Source organism: Lytechinus variegatus, chromosome 18 (genome assembly GCF_018143015.1).
Source record: "Lytechinus variegatus isolate NC3 chromosome 18, Lvar_3.0, whole genome shotgun sequence".
Lineage (NCBI taxonomy): Eukaryota > Metazoa > Echinodermata > Echinoidea > Temnopleuroida > Toxopneustidae > Lytechinus > Lytechinus variegatus.
In genome coordinates this window covers 18,455,081-18,476,709 of record NC_054757.1, presented here as the reverse complement: position 1 = coordinate 18,476,709, position 21,629 = coordinate 18,455,081, and the positions used below count along the sequence as shown (strand labels likewise).

The following is a 21,629-nucleotide window of genomic DNA, read 5'->3' as shown; positions in this document are numbered from 1 at the left end:
GTCAAAATGAACATTATATTTACACAGGCTAGCTTCAATGATAGTTACTAAGCACATGTCAATAATTTAGTGATTGGTTCAATCACAGAGACGCAATAGCCCCTCATATCGATTGGTTTCTGAATCTGAAGTTACAAGATGGCAAAAGAAACACCAACCAAAATGAGAAGGGATTAAACAAACATCCCAGTTAATTTCATGATATAATTGTCGGTCGCAACTGCAAGTTCTTAGCTTTGAAGTTTGAAGGCTGTAGAGGGTGTAATAAAAACTCACCTGACCCAATCCCACTTGAGATGGTTCCATCCCCACCACCGGCCATTCCAACGGACACCACACTCTGGGCGGGAGAGACCTGAGGGGCCATACTGGGTAGGTACAGGCATCCAAACCCTTCAGCACTCATGTCAAACTCCACGAATGCCGGCGTCAGGGAACTCGTCGCCAGCCTTACATCTCTAGGCGTGGTCATAGATACCAGGCACTTCACCCTGGTAAGTGGCACTTCTTGCCCTTGGGCCGTTGCGCCCGATCCCGCCGTAACCGCTTGATGGTGGTTGTTGCTGTTGGTAGCGCTGTTGCTGTTGCCTGTGCTAGGTGTCTGAGGACTGATGGAGGTTGTGGACATCTGGGAGTCAAGGGACTTGGTTGGGCTGGTCTCCTCGCTGGTGTCCTGGTCTCCATTCCCCTCCAGTGGGTAACAGTTCAGGGGCTTCCCCAACCGTAGGAAATCCCTAAAGCAAACAATGTCAGGCATGAACTTATACAGAAATTAGAATCTCACTGACCTGTCAGTCTTCATATAAAACTTGCAAACATTTTCAAAATCTCATTCTTGTTAGGCATATCTAAAACATCCTCAAAACTGCACAACTCTGTACAGAAAAATGTTCCAGAGAAGAGACACTCACATTATGTACAGTAGCACAAATTGAATAACAACTTTCAAGTACATGTTTACATTTTCATCATCAATATATCATTATATATTAATCATTCAAAAGATCAAATCAATGAAAACTTTCAAATTCTCTCACACAAAATTTCAGCTTCTTAAAAGGAGATTTTCAAAGGTTCAGAAAGGTCTTTCATGTTGTTATTGAATCAACGTATGAAAAAAAATCATTACATTACATTGACTCATTACATTCATTGGCTATAAAACTTTTAGAAGATTGAAAATTGTGGATTATACTTGAGAATAATTCATATCTATTGTCCCTTTACCAAAGCATGAGCTTTTTAAAAGCTTAAATATTCTTTCAAGTTCTTGTCAAACTCCTGACATACCTCAAGTCCTTAGGTTCCAGGGCCTGTGATGCTAGTCTCTCCAACATGTGCTGCAATGGCATATGAAGCGGATGGCCCTCGTTGGACAATGCCACAGAGCCAATCTGAAGCAGTCTTTGAGGAAGTCCTGCTTCACACATGATCTGTTGGTTGCGTTCGCTCTTCACAAGGTCCTGGATCACATCAGCCAGGTGAGTTTGAAGAGCCAGGATGATCTAACAAAAATTAAATTTTCTTAAAATATGATTTGTTACCAGAAACCCTTTCCAAGCAGAATAAATAACTTGCAAATAAAGCCATCAATACCTCGACTAACCAAGAAAAAGAAATAGCTACAGATATGATCTGAAGCAGTCTCAGAGAAGTCAGGATGATCTTACTTAAAAAATATAAATTTTCTTGAAATGAAATAAACAGAATAGTTCATTTTGAACTAAAAATCCATGATTAACCAAGAAAAATAATGCTTTCCATTATTGAACAATGCCACAGATCCAATCTGAGCTGGTTACATTTCACTTTTTATTAAGTCCTGAATCAAATCAGTCAGTTAGGTTTAAAGGGCCAGAATTTTCCTCAAATTGAAATTTCTGACAAGAAACGTTCCTTTCGAACAAAGAAAAATGACCTCATGTTGATTCTTCAGGAAAACTGTAGTATTTAAATTAGGTTTGTAATAGCTTTAAAAGAAAAATGATGTAATTAGCGCATGGCGTTAGAGTACACTTTTGATGAACCAATCTCTTGAAATCAAGGGATGAATTTCTAATCTAGGTAAATACAACTACCAAGCTTACGTGTACCTTGTCTGAGCAAATTGAGTCTATCGAGGGCAGCAGATCCATGAGCGATAGCACAGCACCAGGATGAACTATGGTAGGGTGGGTGGGCATGGGGGCGCCCTGACCCCATCCTACCCCAGACAGCCTGCCGACCGACCCCCTGGGGGTGCGGCCAGGGACCGGCGACACCGCCGTCGAACAGGGCGTGGTGGGGGCGGAGAATGGATGCCGCGGGGACGGAGGAGAGGTAGGAAGAGGGGTGATTGCGTCGTGGACGTGACGGCTGACGGCAGGAGAGTGAATCGGCATCTCTGCTGATTTACTGCAAGAGAAACATGTGAAGATAGCAAATAATTAATACCCAGTATTAACAAATACATATATTAGATAAATTATGACAGAAGTCCTCATTTTTGGTTAAGCGATCGGTAGCCAAGTTTTAATTCAGGCGAAATGCAATAAAAAAATATTTTAGCCTCTACAAAATAATCTTAGAGAATGATACATACTTCATCTCATTGTCAATATCAATATTGATAGTGCTGTTAATGTAGCCCATGTCATATTCTTGAAGCACAATTAATATAAATCTGAAATTGACAAAATATACTGTCAAACTATTTGCCCAAAATACATGTATAGTGATAAGTGTGAGACTCAACTGGCATATCATTCACAATTTTTTGGGTAAATTCCACTCTATTCCTAAATAGAGTAATTTGCAACCAAAACAACATTTACAAAGGCCTAAAAACTGGAGCAGAGTAAAAATGAACCTCTAGCCAAAATAACTAAACAATGTGCAATCTACAAAAGCATTACAAATAAAGTGCAAGACTTACCTCCCATACGCATCGATGGCAACGTCATAGATACATCGTAATAATTTGCACGCTGAATGGAGGGATATAGGTATTGCACTTAGTTCTCTGTAACAGAACCAAAATCATGAATATCAGTTAGATGTATCAAAAGTCTGTCACAAATGAAGGGATATAGGGCTAACTTAATTCTCTGTAATCAAATTAAGTCCCAAGCATCAGTCAGATGTATAGTCTTTCATAAATACTGGCAAATTTGAAAGGGAATTTGGAAAGACCAACAAGTTTCATACAGCAGCCAGTTCTCACATGCATAATCAACTACCGGTATGTTTTTGAATAATTTTAAGAATACAATAACCATATTATTTTCATTTTCAATGGGGAAATTAGAGCCAATCGGAAATTTCAAGCAGTGGACAATTCCGAAAGGTGCCCATCACCATAGTAAAAAATAACTACATGTATGTTAGAAATACTGGACAATTTCTGTTCTTAAAGTACCAAGTGTATATGCTAAATAAACATAATATATCATGAGATCTCCAAGGATGCCACTTAGAATTCATTACAAAGTCTGGAAATCATGTAGAATGACCATTTTCCTACTGTTCTCTAGGGCCAGAAATATGTATGAATCCAGACTTCAATCTGAAGGGTAGCATCCTTGAAGCTCCATAATGCATGAGTTCAATTAAAGCCATCTGGACAAATCTTGAACTCACCCTTTAATATTGAATAGATCAGAGAAGCTTGATTCCATTGAATCCAGAGACAGACGTCCATTTTCTGGATAATTGGTCAGCTCGGCCGCTTTGGAGAAGCAGCCTAATGACCGTACTGCATTGGTCAATCTCTCATATTGGATCTGTTCAGGCAAAGGAAAATAACCAACTCATTCATTTGATGTCTTAAAATTCATTGATTAACTCAAGGAGCAACCTACGAAGAAAAAGACCCCAAGAGTTTCAAATCACAGGAGGCAGGTATTACATGTGACAGAGGCTATAGATATTTTGTTGAAAAAAAAACAAAAATGCAGGATTTTGCTTATTTGATAACCAAACCACACAGCTTTTTATTCAATATATTTAATCACTTATCTTGCACACACCAGGAAATTTAAGTGCAATTTTCAGTCAAACTTGTACTTATCCTATTTGTGAAAAAATCCAGGAGCATTTCATGATAGGACTTCTAAAAATAACAGCAAAATAACAGCTTTATGAAACACCCCCCAGGGGGGCATTTCATAAAGCTGTTTGTAAGTTAAGAGCGACTTTTAGAACAATTTACCACAAGAAAGGATCACCAGTCGTACTTAAAGCCGCTCTTAACTTACGATCAGCTTTATGTAATACCCACCAGATTTGTCAAGATAAATATGCATACATGAGACTAGCATGGATGATAATTAGACAGCAATTTAAACAGATTTATGCATTCAAGACGTTGGTTGTGCTGGCTTTTTATAGTTGCGATTGAATAGATTGATCCTAACTCCTTTTAAGATGGGGCCCAAGATCCTGTGTTGGCTTACCTCTGTGGCAAAGAATTTGGCATTAGCTGGTTCATGTCTCATTGCTGCTGTCAGTGTTTGAAACACTACGTGAATGAGTCCAAATATTTGGTCTGTGGGAACTGAAAATAAAGAATACATTGAAATTGGAAGTTGGTTCTGTCTCCTTTAAAAGGTTTAGCCCATTGGACCCCCCCCCCCCCATTTCTGTTATCAGTGAAAACAATGAAATTGATAGTTCATTGGTTGATTATATCAATTAAAAGAAATAATCTAGAATTTGTATAGCGCAAATGTCCACCTTGCTAGGTGCTCAAGGCGCTCCTATATTACCCCAGCTAAGCCAGGCTACCGATTCCGGTGCACACAGCTTTTTTCCTTGAGAAGTGTTATATCTTTTACAAGACCCCCCCCCCCCATTGCTAATACAGTATTCAAATCACTTTATGAATGACTCCAAATATTTGGTTCGAGAGAACTGAATATGAAACATTAAAATTGATGGTTAGTATGACTAATTCAATCTCAACCACATTCAAAGGCACTTTAATTCGGGTACTGTGAGCATTCAACCCCAGACAAAAGTATCGGCAACACCACCACGACCATCCATACTACTACCATCACCATACCAAGTAACATTCTGATCTCACCACAATATCATTACCACTATCAATCCATCCACCACAACAAACACAAATACCACACCACGGCAAGCACTAAGCACTAAAACTACCCACATTCATCACTAACACAGATACCGGCCAATAACATGAACATCAACGACACCACTACCACCATCACTACAAATAGGTAGTTTTCGCTTTTACTACAGGGAAACTCTACAACGCATCGATTCCTTTGATAATGCAATTAAAATCACAATGGAAAGCTGAGAGGCTTTTGTCGAACGTTGGTGGACCGAGAGAGCAGATCATCCAAAGAATAATTGCAAATATGTCATTGCCCAGAGTCAAGACATCCCCATGCTGTCCGGGGTCCACCAGCTTTCGACAAAAGCCTCTCAGCTTCTCCATTGTGATTTGTCTTGCATTTTCAAAGGCACTAGGTGCATTGTAGAGAGTTTCGGCGTAGTAAAAGCGAAAAGCACAGAACACCACCATCACCACCACATCTAGTGCTCCCACCTGAATTCCAAGGCTCCTTGATAGGATCTTCTAAGCATTCCTCCACAGATACTAGTACTGAGATTAGGTTGAGGAATCCACCCACTTTCCTGAACATTGTCCTTGATCGACTGCTCTCCCGAAGTACATACACAAGAGACTGCAAGAAAAAGGGGGGCAATAGTACAAATACTGACTGATCAATATGAAGGGTAATAGTTAGAACTGTACATGCAAGATGACCTATAAAATGCACCTTTCCCTGGCAGAAATCTAACCTGCTTTCTAGCTCAATGGGCACATACACAAAAACATGTACACTGTTTTTCAAATACCGTTACAGGATAACATATTCATAACATGTATCTCAAGAAATATCAATATTTCTAAATTCAGCCAAAAGCATTTTTGCATTCTCTTTCAATTCTTCTCTTTTTGTGGCAAATCCTAAATGATGGCACACTTGTTCAATTACAACTGCAATCCTGCAAAAAGATAACAGGGAAAGTAGATTTGACACTATAGAATTTGAAAAATGTGAATAAATGGCTCTTAATACAGGGTTTTGTTAATTCTGATTAGAGATTCACTGCTTACTTACAGCTGGTGAGCAGTAAAAATACATGAAACTTGCATTGTTGTATTCTGATTCTTCACAGCTTTCCAATAATAGATCATTGTTTTGGTTCTGATATGGACTTTTAACATCAATGTAAATTCAGGTACATGTACATAATATAAAATCTCATATCCTACAACTTATCCTATACACACCGCATTCCATTGAATATTCTGATTTATATGACACCTTGATAGATCCTCTTGATATGATTTGTTGTTTGATATCGTTCATTCAGCCCATTTTGCAATGACGTCATCAACCGTGCAATTTTTTATCCATATGTCAATTTTGTCCATTGCACTTGCGCACCGAGAATGCAGCTCGCGCTCATGCGCATGTTGTAATGACGTAACAATCAACAGACCAAACTCGCACTGCATGAGCATGTTTTTCATCGAAATTCATAAATTTATATGAAAAAAATAAATTTTTAGGTGTCATAAAAACCAAATAATGAATGTTTATGAGAGCAATGGACAGAATACTTCATTCAGTGAAAGATGAAATAATGATCCATTCAACTCGGCTACGCCTTGTTGAATGGATCATTTCATCTTTCACCTCATGAAGAATTCTGTCCATTGCTCTCATAAACAGTCATTATTTATTTGTATATCAACTAGCAATCTCTATTCCAATCCTATCCCCTTGCCCACTCCAATACAAATTTCAAATCCATTTCTAAATCGAATGTGGCCAACAACAAATTCTATCCAAGACCGAACATGCCACCTCTCCAAGTTCACACTCACATTAACAAATGTAAATACATTATCTTAAAAGTAAAAAAGCATGTTTTCTCAGGATAAATCTGCTAAATTACCTGTAATATATCGATCTTAAGCGTAATGGCCCTGATATCCGAAGATTGCATCACCCCGAGCAAGGTTCCCATGTCATCGTCGCCTTCCTTGGAGAGTACGAGCTGCTGAACGATGGCTAAAGCTTGCTGTCTGCACTGGATGTAGGGAACCAGATTGTGGACGCATCGAGCTCCCCCGCTCTCCCGGAATACAGCTGGAGAGGAAAGAATTCAATTTGAAAATGGTTTATTGAAAGAAACAAGTGTCATGGATGAAAAAAATGAATAAAACATGTGTGCTTTGGATATAAAAATTTAATTACAATCAGATAATACTTCAATGTAGTAGTGAACCAACAGCTTTATACATTTATATCACCATCTCAGGTCCTAAACTACTCAAATCTGGCCGGGATCCTTACCCATGATGCAACATTCCGAACAGTTTCGTCTTGTAGTAAAAGTGTGAACGCCTCTATAAAACTCTACTATAATATGAACATATAAACTTATCATAAACTTACTAGCATCGAAGGTAGGAAATCATTTTCATTATTTAGGGGCTATTTTTCTTTCCACTTGGGGTTGATTTCATATTTTGGGGGGATATTTCTTGCATTTGAAGGGCTCCTCTTTAGGGGTAAAAGGTAATTGTGCAGTAACAGCAAAATATCATTCTTCTGCCAAATTTAGAATATTGATTTTCTAAATAATCTTGAAAATTGTTTGGCACAAACATGAATTTGGGGTGAATTTAAAGGTCAAGTCCACCTCAGAAAAATGTTGATTTGGATCAATAGAGAAAAATCAGACAAGCACAATGCTGAAAATTTCATCAAAATCGAATGTAAAATAAGAAAGTTATGACATTTAAAGTTTCGCTTGTTTTTAACAAAATAGCTATGTGAACGAGCCAGTTGCATCCAAATGAGAGAGTCGATGATGTCACTCACTATTTCTTTTGTTTTTTATTGTTTGAATTATACAATATTTAAATTTTTACGAATTTGACAATTAGGACCTTCTTGCCTGAAGCACAAAATGTTTAAAAAATGGAATTCCACGTGTTCAGGGAGGAATTAAACTTCATTTCACATAACAATGACGAGAAAATAAAAATATTTCATATTTCAAATAATAAAATACAAAAGAAATAGTGAGTGAGTGATGTCATCAGTTCCTCATTTGCATACCGACCGAGATGTGCATATAAACTGTTTTGTGAAATGAAGCGAAATTTAAAATGCCATAACATTCTTATTTTACATCCGATTTTGTTGAAATTTTCAGTGTTATGTTTGTTCAATTTTTCTCTTTTTATTCAAATCAAATTTTTGTTGGGGTGGACTTGTCCTTTAAGGGGTGATTTGGGCTGTCATTGGGGCAAAATCATCCGTCGCCATCATGTATTCCCTACACTGCTAGCATCAGTATTATCATCGTTCAGTAAGTGCGAACACCTCTATAAATAGCCTACTATATGAACATTTAATATTATCATGCATTGAGACTATTATCGTAAAGTAAAATGTGTGAACATTCTATACCAAAGCTACTATATTACCATATATTATCAATATCATCATGAACTTACTAGCATTGGCATTATTATCGTGTAGTAAAAGTGTGAACGCCTCCATTACTAGGAAGGCTAGATTCTGTTGATCTTCTGGAATGTGAACTTCAGCTTTAGGACCTATAAAGGAGAAGAAAAAAAATGAATGTATAACAAAATACACTAAAATTTGATTTGATTTCAGTGCAAACTGTAAGAAGCATTTAATTTCAACTTGAATGCAGTTACTCAATATATAATTCCATTTCCAATTACAATTACAATTAAAATTCCTATACCAATTGAATTCCAGTTGATATTCATATTCCAATACCAACTCCAGTAGTTAGTCATTCCAATTTGCATTCAAAATCCAATTCAAATCAAGTCAGATCCTTATTTCAAAAAAGAAATTCTCAAATTCTGGTTTCAAATGCAAATAATACCACAATCTAACTTTCAATCTTACATTTGGTCATTTTCAAACAAAAGTGGACATGGGGGTGAAAATTAAAACTTGCTAGAAATCATTAGGCATCAATGTTTTTTGAAACTAGACATCTTAAAGTATATTTTTCCATTTCATTTACATAAAAGTATTAATTATGTCTTGAGATACAGTGAATTTTATGCAAGGGAAATTAAATGTTACAAAATGTTGATTTTTGCATTAAAATTCACATATTGCCTATCACAATATAAAATTTGTATTAGAAGCACATTTGTTGGCAAGATACAAGCTGTGTATTGTATCTAACTCCTAAATAGCAAAAAAAATTCTGTGAAGTGTTTTTCTGAAAAAAATTGGGTTTTGAAGTTTTCAAAACTGGTTGTCGTGTCACTCACGTTTTAAATGCAAAAAGTTTTCTAGAGCTGTGTATTCTGAAAATTAATTTATCCCAGTACTGGAGCAAATACAGTTTATCTGTACCTTATTGTATATAAAGTAACTTGGTCCAATGTGTTAAGGTAAAGCTAAAATTATCTGTTAAAGTTGTGTCGTGTCACTCACAATGTCGTGTCACTCACAAAATGTCGTGTCACTCACAGTATTATATTGTGTATAAAAAAGGACATCCAGTAATTTTTGAAGCGTTTTACCAGGGATACAGTCAAAATGTTGTTCCTGACATCATTTAGGCCTATTTTAGGCTAATAATTTCCTCCATCTTCCTAATTTTACTCCTTTTTATGGAAATATTGAATTTGACATTGAGTTCATCTATTTTCTCTCCTCTCCGTGGTTGCCTTGGTTTAAAAAATCCTGACAATTTTCCATTGGTTTGAAGACTCGGATCCTAATTCATATTTTGGTGAATGTACTGTGATTAAGAATATAACAACATAATCAATCAACACAAAATTATGAATGTATCAAGAGAAAAACCACTATACTTTAGCAATGGACATATTTACAATGCATAAAGGGTTGGTGATGGTGATGTTTCAAGTCATACCTAGGTATTACTCGAACATTCACTGTCTCCATTTACAGAAATGAGCAGAAAGTTCACCTTTCTTTTGAGCAATGTATACTCATAGAGCTTTAGAAAAGTCAGGGATCCTTTTTTGAAATTTGCAGAAATTTAGTGGTAAAGTAGTGTACATGAGATATAAGAGATCACCATGAACACCAAACATTTTTTCAAATTCAGAAAAGAAAATATTTTTCTTTTCCTTCTGATTGATTAAATCAACCTTTTCATTTGCCATAAAGCTTGTATTCCAGGACATGAAATAAACAAATTTGCAAGAAAACAAACATTTCAGGTGAGAATGTACTGAGATTTGATAGAACATTTTGGATATTGCTTGAAGCAGCTACATGCCAAGTTCAAAATCATTATTTGTTCGGCCACCATTCATACCGCTAGTGATTAACTACATGTAGGGTCTGAACAGCAAACTACCATAAGTGGGCTGATGTGTGTTCAGAGCAGATTTGCAGTTACACATATTCATTACAACAAAATGATGCATGTTCATGTAGGTCCCAACAAGTCCCAACCGAGACCGCATTTTGATTTGAGCAACTTTGGATGGGTTGCCATGTACCAGCAGATCAATTTTTTTTTTTGGGGGGGTACCCTGATAAGAACAGAGCTGGACCTCGAGGGGGAAAAGCTATTGAGGTATAAAGGGACCATGCCAGATGATGTTAGCTACTATTGAGAATACCTTTCTTACAAGAAAAAAAAAATTCCATCCGTTGTGGATGCTGAATTGTAGGAACCTGTAAACTTTCATATACAGATAGGGAGTAAGAGTTAAAGTTTTGAATGATATCAGGCCACAAAAAGAATGTTTGAGTTGATGTCAATGCCAAGACCTTATAACACCTCCTTCAAGTGCCCCCTCCTCCTCTAAAGAGGAGAGTGGTAGAAGCCCTAGTGTGACAATGTGGTATGGTATAGGGAATGTGAGTTGATGGGCAAATATGACCATAAACCAAGAATAAAACATCAGGATGACATATTATGAACTTTAAAGAAAGCAGTTATTATGTAATTAAGCTTGTTTTTTGATTAATGGTATTTTACTTTTCTAGATCATGCAAAAAATACTTTCAATGTTGAGATAAATGTTGTATTTTTGCACTTGTCGTGTCACTCACGTTTTGGATGTCGTGTCACTCACGGTATATAGGAGGGTACCATTTTCCATAGAGGTTTGATTGATTTTGACTATATGTGTTAGATAGGTACACTATTTATGTCCATTTACTGGTACTCACAGTACTCCATGACAATTACTTGGGCACGAATCCAACCATATGTGTTAGTGGTCAGAAACCCATGTCCAAAATTTGTCGTGTCACTCATGCACCGTTTTTTAATCATATCTACTAAACAAATTGTTGAATTCAAATCAAACTCGCAGTGGCCCATGCCAGTCCTACATTGTATATAATATAGTAGTCATGATTGATTCATAACCTTTAAGTTTGAAGATATGAGCCCTTAAACCTCTCCGATTGTCGTGTCACTCACGTTTGAAAATGACCATTTCAGAGTTCAGATTTTTATATAACGATTATGATTCAAGTTTCCAATTCAAATTCCTATTAAAATTCCAATTCTAATTCTATTTCCAATTCCAATTCAAATCCAAATCCAAATTCAAATCCAAATTCAAATCCAAAGTCAAATTCATATTGCAATTCAAATTTACAAATATGATTCCAATGTCAATTCCAAATTCAATCATAGTTTCTATCCTACTTTGACATATTTGGGCAGTAGGATGTGAAAAGTGGTCCCCAAAATAGAAAATAAAAAATCATTTTTTTCTGACTCACTGTATGTGTAACCATGGTTCTCTGACTGGTTGTCCTTGAGGAGGGTTGCATAGCGATGCAGACATGTGACCATGACCTCCAAGAGCCCCACCTCTCGGAAGACATCTTTGTAGATTGCACTGTGACGGACCAGCCTCAGGAGGCTGTTAACAGACTTGTTGCAGCATTCCACGGAGCTGTATTGATAAAGAAATTAAATACTTCTTAAATAGTTGTGAGATAATAATCTGTAACATGCACGTATCCCCTTTGATGCAGCATTTCACGGAGCTGAATTTTTAAAGCAAGTGAATGGTTATCAGAAGTTTCTAGATACTGCTCAGCAGTGGGAAGCATGGGATGAAGGTTTACGGACTTGTTGCAGCATTCAACGGTGCTGTATTGATAAAGAAGTGTCTAGATACTGCAAGGAGAACTCAGTAATGTCATATGGATGGCCAGGAAAACAAACAGTATCCTTATGAAATGAATAACGGTTCATGATCAAACATTAGTCTACACCAACTACAGGGACGGAAGGAGAAATGTCATTACGCACAGTGGTGTACACTGGTTCCAATGTTAAGTTCAGACCATAATTCAAGGATTAAAATATCTACAAATCATCTGCAAGGTGCCAGCCTTCCAAAGCAAGCTGATACTGATCTGGGGGTGTGTCACAAAGATTTAAGTATGACTTAGAGTTGCACTTAAATACCTAGTTGCGGTATAAAAGACCAAGAGGACACGCACTACTGCGTATTGATCAATAAGATAATAATAATAATAATAGACAGTTCTTGTATAGCGCATAACACATTATAAATAACGTCTCTATGCGCTTCCAAAGGACTTGGATATTATAACCCTGGCTTTAGCCCCGCAGCCTTTTACAGCGCTGTGGCATTTCAAGGAATAAATTCCTACCAGGTACCCATTCACCTCACCTGGGTTGAGTGCAGCACAATGTGGATAAATTTCTTGCTGAAGGAAACTACGCCATGGCTGGGATTGAACCCACGACCCTCTGTTTCAAAGTCCGGAGACTAATCCACTGGGCCACAACGCTCCACTTATTGCGTGTTGCATTTAAGTGTGACTCTAAAGTTATACTTAAATCTTTGAGAAACACCCCCCAGTTCCTTGTACGGATCAAAGCTGAGATTAAAGACAACAAACTCGACCAGTTACAAATGGCGTCATAATTATATTCACACCTTTAATTTAAGGATTTACATATCTACAACTCACCTGCCAGCCTTGATAAGCAAGCTGATACTGATCAACTCTTTGTACGGAACAAAGTTGAGGTTAAAGACGACAAACTCCACCAGTTCTAAGATCTTGGTCTGGATAGTTGGCGTCTTGGTGGTCATCCGGTCAATGAACTGTGAGAGGGTGTTCTGAGGTTCTAGGATGAAGTAGTTGGCCACGTCCGAGTTGTAGACCGAGGTCAAGACGTCCAGAACGATGCGACATAATGATTCCGTGGTTGCCTGTTTTTTGAGGAGTAAAAGATGATTGTCGTCATAAGAATGACGATAACAATATAGTTAATTATCATGTTTAATACCACATATATTGATGTAATATTGAAGTACATGTAATACTACTCATGCACATTATCAAGCATTTTCACAAAACCCAATTCATATATGCCTAAAGATACCACAATATTGTGGCATATCGCCTGATATATGTCAGATAAGTCAAAGTGCTGTAATATATATATAAACAGCCAATGCGGGTAATCTACAAAAGTCATCTAAATCACAAGAGATGATTCCAAAACAAACAAACATATGTTATGCTACTCACCTTTAGAAACACAGTCTGGAGTACTTGAAACGCTTGAAGATTTCTTACACTATTACCTGAAAAGAACAGAGCACACATGGTACTTGGTTTTACTCATATTTCATTCAGATTGGTAAGCATTGATTGAATCAACTCAAGTTTATTCTTAACAAGGATGACATCAAAAATATCATTATTTTAGATATCCCTGTAAATTTTGCAATTCATTATCAGTCAGAAAATTGAGCGCTTGAAACATCTGTATTGAGTGCTTTATAAACGTTATAATCAATAATGTATTTAATATGAGGCTCACAAAGTAACATTAAGCACACGTTTGGTACACTTTTGCGGCATAAAAGGCAAATGTTGGACTCTGCCATTTTTTTTTATATTTGCATCCTTCACAAAAATTTTGCAAATCATTCTTGAGCCCCAATGAAACTGCACGTTTTAGCCAAGGTGATATATTAAGGTACCTAACAAGGTGAATATGCATGCAATGTAAATTCCTTTTCTTACTATTATTAATCATTGTACAACGCCTACTTAGCTTGTTGTATGCGTGCAAATGGGAGGCTGAATGTCAAACATTAGTACCGTTGCACAAAAGACAAACCATCCAAAATGTACCGTTGCACGGCTTAGGAGGTGACGTCACAATACGATTTAATTCATTGCGCTCAGTAAAACAAAGGTGCAATACACGTATAAGCCTGATAGCTAAATGCGCAATGCTGCCCAAGGTCATGTGCGCTTGTGGGATTTTGCTTTTCGCTTTCAAAGCTCCTTTTCCATCGATTACTGCAGGAAAAACTCTTGTTTTTTCATATTTTCTCTAAATTCCGAGGCGTTGTACAACACAAATAGCGAATATTCTTATTCGTGCAATGGTGCGAGATTTTGCATTTGGTGAAAGAAAGAGACGCTCTATTCAACTCAGCTACCGCCTCGTTGAATAGAGCATCTTTCTTTCACCTCATGCGAAATCTCGCACTATCGCACTCATGCCTATTCGCTATTTGTATAATGTAAGAAAAAGGACCTACATGTACCTTTGCCGGTAGGTTGTGGCAAGCTGAAGCCAGGTTGCTGGAATGGTGCATCGTAGACGATAGAGCTCGGTCTCAACTCCTGGAATCCACAGGAAGTCAATGAAGAGATGAGGAGGACAAGGTTCCTCAGGGAGTGCAGAGACTCCTCCGTTGACATAGCCTCCAGTCTGGGATGGATGATGATGATGATGAAAAAGATGACATGAAAATCTGGTTTCTAAACAGTTCATCAAATCATGGGGCTTTGCAAGAAACTGGTGTTCAATTACAAATCAAAGCTAACTTCCAAAATCAAGTGCAAACTCTTTGACTAAACGCAAATTTGTAGATTTGCATGTAAACTTTAACGTTGACCTGAAAATGACCTTTGACCTTACCATGTGACCTCCAAACTCACACTGATTTGCAAATGAGCTTGAGGTTCTTAGTCTAGGAGCATGGACCGTGATTGAAACTCTGATCATTATGGGTTTTCACACAAAGACAAGCACATTCAAACCTTGCTGTTTCAAAGAGTCAGAGGGCCTTCAGTAGTCATGTCATTGTGGGCTTTGTATTCAGACCCCTTTAATCTGAGTGAAGAGTTTGCAAAGCAGAATATAAGTTTCTTACAAAGCCTTATCAAGAATGATAAGCTTCATTAACATATAATACACAGTTTACTCAATTAGATAACTAGATCTTGTTTGAACAGGGCTCACTTTTTTTTTTCAAAAAAAAAGTCATTGTCTAGTACAATATGAGATTTGTCACTTGATGATTATAGACTTTACGCAAAGATGCAACTAGTGTGAACTCACCTTAGTACAAAGTCAGTGAGAAACATGTATCCCTGACACGTTCTGAAATCGTCCAGTAAAACGTGAGACTTGTCACTGGAATCCTTGAGGAAGCAGAAGACGGTGAAGCACATCTCCACGATCTCTAGCGGGGACAGTTCTTGGTTGCATTGCATGTTGTCCACACAGAGTCCCAGGCAATTCTTATCTGCAATGCAAAGTATGGGAGACAAAGTAGGTCAAGAAGTTGAAAGCATTCACCGGGTAACATAATCCGAATAGCATGGGTAAAATAACAGTGACTTGACATTTGCTCCGGAAACAATTGTTCCTTTAAGCTCCTACGCAGGGTTAGGGTTGTAATAGGGTTTTCTGTTAGGTTTAGGTTTAGCTTTAGGATAGGGTATAGTGTTAAATCCAGGGTTGAAGTTGGTCATTCCATTAGTGTGTAGATTTACAGCGGAGCAGTTGTCACTGGTGCAAATGTCATGGACCCAAAATTAGATTGAGATGGTGTGCATCAAAAATTATTGAGACTAACTGCATGTGGTCTTGCAACGTGGCCCAGGCTTGATTGTATGCAGAGTTTGGTCTAGCAATGCGAGTGGAATGTGAAGAATCACACACTAGGTTTGGAAGATCACCCTCGAAAGAGTATTGACTTGTATGTGACTAATGTTTAAATGGCCACTCTGATAAATCGGTCAATTTTTTTGCTCATGCTAGGGCCTGTGGAATTCTCTCCCACACAGTTTGAAAACCCAGACTTCAGTGACCACCTTCAAGGGTAACCTGAAAACATACCTGTACTGACTTATTGTTCGGACATGTATTATATGTAAATAGTTTTTGTTGTTCTGCTCTGAAGCACTTTGAGCATCCAATCAAGATGGAAAGTGCACTATATAAATCTCATGAATTATTATTATTAAGTTTGAAAGATCACACTCAGATATGGTTGGCATTCCAGTGTGGGTGGGTGAGGTTGAAGAACCACGCTGCAACAAATTTGATCTCAAAGTATTACTCATCTATAACTTGTTATAATAACAATTTTTTGCAATAACAGTTTAAAGCTTCTGAAATCCTGCAATATGAATAGCTGGCATTTAACTTGTTGAACTTAGAAACTGTTCAGTTGTTATTATAAGAAGTCTTTATGAACCAGAAGCCCGGTATTGGAGTACAACCCAAGTGTGTAAATTAAGGAAGGTGTGTAGGAAATGATGTGGCCGAGTGGACTAAGGCGCCCGACTTTACATGGAAAGTCTGGGGTTTGATACCTGGCCGCGGCACCTATGCCCGTGAGCAAAGCATTTAATCAACAATCTTCTTTTATCCTGCATTCAAATGAATGGAAATGCTATACGCATTCTTGGTAATAAAACTAGGTGTGACCTTGTTTTAAAAAGTGTGTATAACTACATTCAGACAGGTTTGATCTCGCAACACAAGTGAGATTCAAATGACCTCACTCCTGAAAGCTTCTCAGCTTCACACGCAGGGACTTACTGTGGATGTATTCCACCACCTCCTGGGTGAGTCCATGTCTTGAGATGGTCGTCAGGACCTCTGCAGCCCCCTTCCTCCAGGGCAAGTTGTGGGGAGGACAGTAGCTGGTGATGGCACTGAAGAGAAGGGTCAGGTCATCCTTCTTGGCAAGCTCCTCGGCGGGCTGTGTGAAGTGGCATAACCGGCTCAGTAGCTGAAGGATATAGGAAAATGAGGAGGCATTGGAATGCTCAATCGCAAAAATCCTTCAGCACTTTGAAAAAGGATACCATAGGGTTGAGGGCTATAAACTCCCTCCCCTCCCCCCCCAAAAAAAAATTGTATAATAGCCCCCACAATTTGCAAAACTTTTATCAAGTCCATACAAAAGATTATTGGGATGATGAGAAGCATGGAAAGTATCCCTCGTACCAGGCAAGAATTTTATCTTTTTTATATATCGGGTACTACTCTCACAAACCCCTGCCTAAATCTGCAAGATTGCATAATAGCTTTAACATGGCAGTGAATAGCAATTTTCCAGGGCTATTTTTCTATCCAGGGCTCTTTTAAGCATTTTCAGGCAAAATCGCCTCTGGTACATATATATATATATTTTCCTTCTGCTTACGAACCCTTTATGATGCACTACAACGCAGACAACAGGTGTGATATGATAAAGAGTTGCATTGATTTATGTACACATAGTTAGAGTTTGAAATCTACAGAGGCTCAAGAGAGAGAGAGAGATAATTGCCTCTTTGCATGGGTTTCAGGGATTGAAATTATTTCAGATTAATTCTTAGTGTTGAAAAGACGACCAAGAGGAATATTATACTACAGTGAGACCTGTCTATAGTGACCATACAAGGGAAACAAAAAAATGTTGCTTTCATAGGCAGGTGGTTGTAAATCAGGGAGTTTTATAATGTGCCTTGATAAAATTGAATTTTACCAATTGCTATAGGTAGGTGGCTGCTAACGAAATGTACCCACTAACAATGGTTTGACTGCATTATGACAGTTGGAAGAAGTCACATAAAAATGAGGTAGAAAAAAATGTCATATTTCTACCAAAGACCTTTTTCAAGGTCATTTGGCCCATGCTTTTGAAAGACAAACATGTTCAAGGACTGCTGCATTTACAACAATAAATCAATCTTTTTATATGAAAATACCTGAACGACCGTCCGATGGAGCAAGTCTCGTCTCTTGGACGGCGTCAGGGCCTGCAGGCCGTCCTTCACCTCGGCCTCCTTGGTCTCCGCATCTGGCGAGGTCGTCGATGTCGGCGCCTGTATCTCGGGCAGGTCAAAGAAGAGATAGAGACACTTGACGAGGGTCGAGGGCAGCGCAGCCATGGTCATGGTGTTGACAATGCTGGCCCCTCCCGTTGCTAGGAGACTGAGGGTGGTCAGCAGCATCCAGCCGTTGCTAGCCTCCTCCGAGTTCTGGATCTCCAGGTAGCTGGCGATGGCACAGCTTGCTGCTTCTGTAGGTGTGCAAATGATTGATACAAGGCAATTCAATGAGTGAATACCTTCTATCATTTTTATACAATTTCCCATATTCTAAAGACCAGTTTATAGGCCAACTACATACTGTATGTGCTAAAATTGTGAGGAGACCAAAATGTCAAAATTTTGTTTACATTGTATGTTTCTTGTTCTAACACATGCTATACCATTCTTTCGGACAATTGTCATATTTATTCAATGAATGATTTTGCTGTCAAATGAACTGATAAATCCAACACATACAGGAGAGAGTTGTGTCATAACTGGCTATCCATAGTTAAACCACAACTTCAAACCATAGTTGGATTAAACCTGACTTCAGAAAAATGGGCCATTGAAGTTTTAAGAATTCATGACCAAATTTCACTTTCAAGTACTGTACATAAAAAATAGCTATCACATAGTGTACTATATAGAAAAAAAAACATTTTGTAATTGGACCAGTTGAGAGGGAGAGAAATTGGCTCTGGGAGTACATGTAGGTAGAGTTTTACATATATTTGACTTCAGAATCATTTTAATCATGATATCAATACTCACTGAATTTTAAATGATGGCAACATTTATCAATGTTAAATGAACTTACTCTTGACTCCTTGTACTACTAATAATGAACCTTTTTCAAACTGAATTTGAATGAAGCTACATGTATATTGTTTTTTCACAGTATTTTCACCAGGAATTTTTCAAATATATCAATTGAAAAGGGATAAAAGAATTCTATAAAAAATAAACCTGAATTCTCTTCTAAAATTGGTGAATTTTTCCCCAGCTGTCATCAACATCTGCCTCTAATTAAAATTCCTAGCTACACATTACCCAGGAACATGTGTTCATGAATTTAATTGGCTTGCTCAGACATTTGTACTCCAATTCACATCTAATGCAGAAATACTGATTTACATGTAGTTTCTACATAATTGCATGCACACAAGTGCATTGTGTACATTTCCATAACTTCAAAATTGCATGTACATGTTGTAAAAAGGTATATTCTAGAAAAATGTGTTACCCATGAAATCAATATAACATGTACATGTTTGTCATGATGACAATTTCTTTCAACTATGAAAAACAATAATCAACCATCTACTGCAATGAACATGTATAGTACATTGGTGCTCAGAAGCTAGTGAACCCCTCCAGAAAATGGAGTTCTGCCACGTTTTACACATTTCATTGTGAAGTCGGGTAATATAATATTACATTTTTTTAAAGTTTGTTTCTCTGGTCTCGCCAAACTCTGTAGTGTCGTTTTCTAAATTCAACACTCAGCATAAAGAAGTGCATTTTGTGATGGGGGTTCACTTTTAAATATTTGAGCACAACAGTGCAGTATGTTACTCCCAATTACATACAGTTCAGGGCCCCATCTTTAATACAAAGAGTTGCAATTGATCAATTCAACCACAACTATGGAAAGCCAGCAACATCAACATTTCTCATGCATGTTTGTTCAAAATATGTTCTTAGAGAGTATATCTATATATATGGTATTTTTAGGGACAGGGATTTTCCGCGATCGCGGAAAACGGACGGAATTCACGGAAAGGGCCTTTTGAAACGGAAAGTGGCATTTCAAACGGAAAATCACGGAAAACGTATTTTCCCTCAAAATACACAGAATAGCAACACAAATTACTCCAAAATCACGACAAAATGAGAATATTAAATGGCCCCAAAACCCCAGAAAACACGATCTCACTTCGCTACAATCATGACAATTCACACATCGTGACTGCACTCGACATCAGCACACTCGATTGTACCCCGCGCCCGTACCCGGCCGGCCGGGTTGGGCTTCACTGCACTGTATACACATATATCGTTCAACTACACGGTCGTGTGTTGCTGCCCTCTACGTTTGAAAATGTAACAGTACGATATCGTGGTCTTAAAATCCAAGATGGCGAATTGGCAAACGCTGTTGACTGATGATAACGGTGTCAAAAATCCCAAAAAAATTATCGATGAAATATCATTTCACCGTGAAATAATGCTAATAATGTGAAAGGTGAGGATGTATGCATGCTAAATTTGTTTGTAAAAATATCATATATACCCGCATAGATTCGATTAGAACGGATTCTATTGTGTTGTTGGTACAGTAGCAGATACAATTTTTACCAGTGCGAGTGTACGGTACGTGAAATTTTGCTATTCAATGTGGAAACGGAATTGTCACTTTTCCATGTGTACAAAGTCTATGCTGAAACGGAATTTGAGATTTTCTGAAACGGAAAAGGCAATTTTTTGAAACGGAAAATCACTGTCCCTATATTTTTAGAGAGTATATATATATATAAATATTACTCTCTTAGAAAGTCAAAATATTTTCTATCAGGTATAGTCATACATGCACCGTTTTCTTGAAAATTCAGTGTCCTCTTTGTTTTCAATTCACATTGTTCAAATTTCCTGTATAAAATATTATGAAAATGATGGATTTCCATAGAATTGAGGTTGATCGGATCCATCGTAACTCTTTGTATAAGACGCGACCCAGGAATCTATGTATGCTTTATTGAAGACAGCATTACATGTACACTCTACATGCAAATGAGTAATGTGAAGTACCAAAGAGGCTTCGAGGCGGTAATTAATCATCATAAATATGACAATATTTCTGAGTAGGACTCTTAATGAACGATGATAAATATACTCCAGAGTGCTTCAGTATGGCAATTACTTCTTGAAACTTAGTACAATTTCATATGCAATTCGGAGTTAATAATGCTTGTAATTACATGTAGTTTAGAACAATTGACAAAATAATGCACTCAAGACTTACATGTACATGTATTGCTGTATGTTAAATGAATTTTAAAAAGCCTATTTTCTTTCTTCAATAACCTTTTTCTTTCTTGATTTTTATATAATTTCTGTTTATAAAAATATGCATGTTAATAGCTTTACTTACACAATAATTGTACTGCTATGAATTATGTATAAGAAAAAATCTCTCTACTATTTCTCTTTAATGTACATGTATAAATATTACTTTTCTCTTTCTGCATATGAACAACAATATGTTCATTATGCTCTACGAGTGTATATTGTGTATTGTTTTTCCACAATTTCTTAATAATGCAAAATTGCAGTGACAAATGACACAAGTGCTCCATGAGATACATGTACATTTTATGTGTATCAATCTTATTTTCCTTTTACGTGTACAATCAAGAAAAACAAAAT

At 37.4% G+C, this 21,629-nt stretch overlaps 1 protein-coding gene across 1 annotated transcript in view; it reads right to left on the bottom strand.

Moving 5' to 3' along the window:
- LOC121431620 (WD repeat and FYVE domain-containing protein 3-like) overlaps positions 1 to 21,629 on the bottom strand; it is a 105,220-nt gene that overhangs the window by 58,636 nt on the left and 24,955 nt on the right. The window contains exons 4-19 of the mRNA XM_041629202.1: positions 18,096 to 18,409; positions 16,939 to 17,131; positions 15,448 to 15,634; positions 14,648 to 14,814; positions 13,614 to 13,669; positions 13,047 to 13,291; positions 11,817 to 11,992; positions 8,558 to 8,659; positions 6,985 to 7,178; positions 5,561 to 5,699; positions 4,434 to 4,534; positions 3,619 to 3,761; positions 2,915 to 3,001; positions 2,094 to 2,394; positions 1,291 to 1,505; positions 277 to 734 (exon numbers count right to left, since the gene is read on the bottom strand). Coding sequence (XP_041485136.1) covers positions 277 to 734; positions 1,291 to 1,505; positions 2,094 to 2,394; positions 2,915 to 3,001; positions 3,619 to 3,761; positions 4,434 to 4,534; positions 5,561 to 5,699; positions 6,985 to 7,178; positions 8,558 to 8,659; positions 11,817 to 11,992; positions 13,047 to 13,291; positions 13,614 to 13,669; positions 14,648 to 14,814; positions 15,448 to 15,634; positions 16,939 to 17,131; positions 18,096 to 18,409 — 3,078 coding nt within the window. The remainder of the gene's footprint in view (positions 1 to 276; positions 735 to 1,290; positions 1,506 to 2,093; positions 2,395 to 2,914; positions 3,002 to 3,618; positions 3,762 to 4,433; positions 4,535 to 5,560; positions 5,700 to 6,984; positions 7,179 to 8,557; positions 8,660 to 11,816; positions 11,993 to 13,046; positions 13,292 to 13,613; positions 13,670 to 14,647; positions 14,815 to 15,447; positions 15,635 to 16,938; positions 17,132 to 18,095; positions 18,410 to 21,629) is intronic.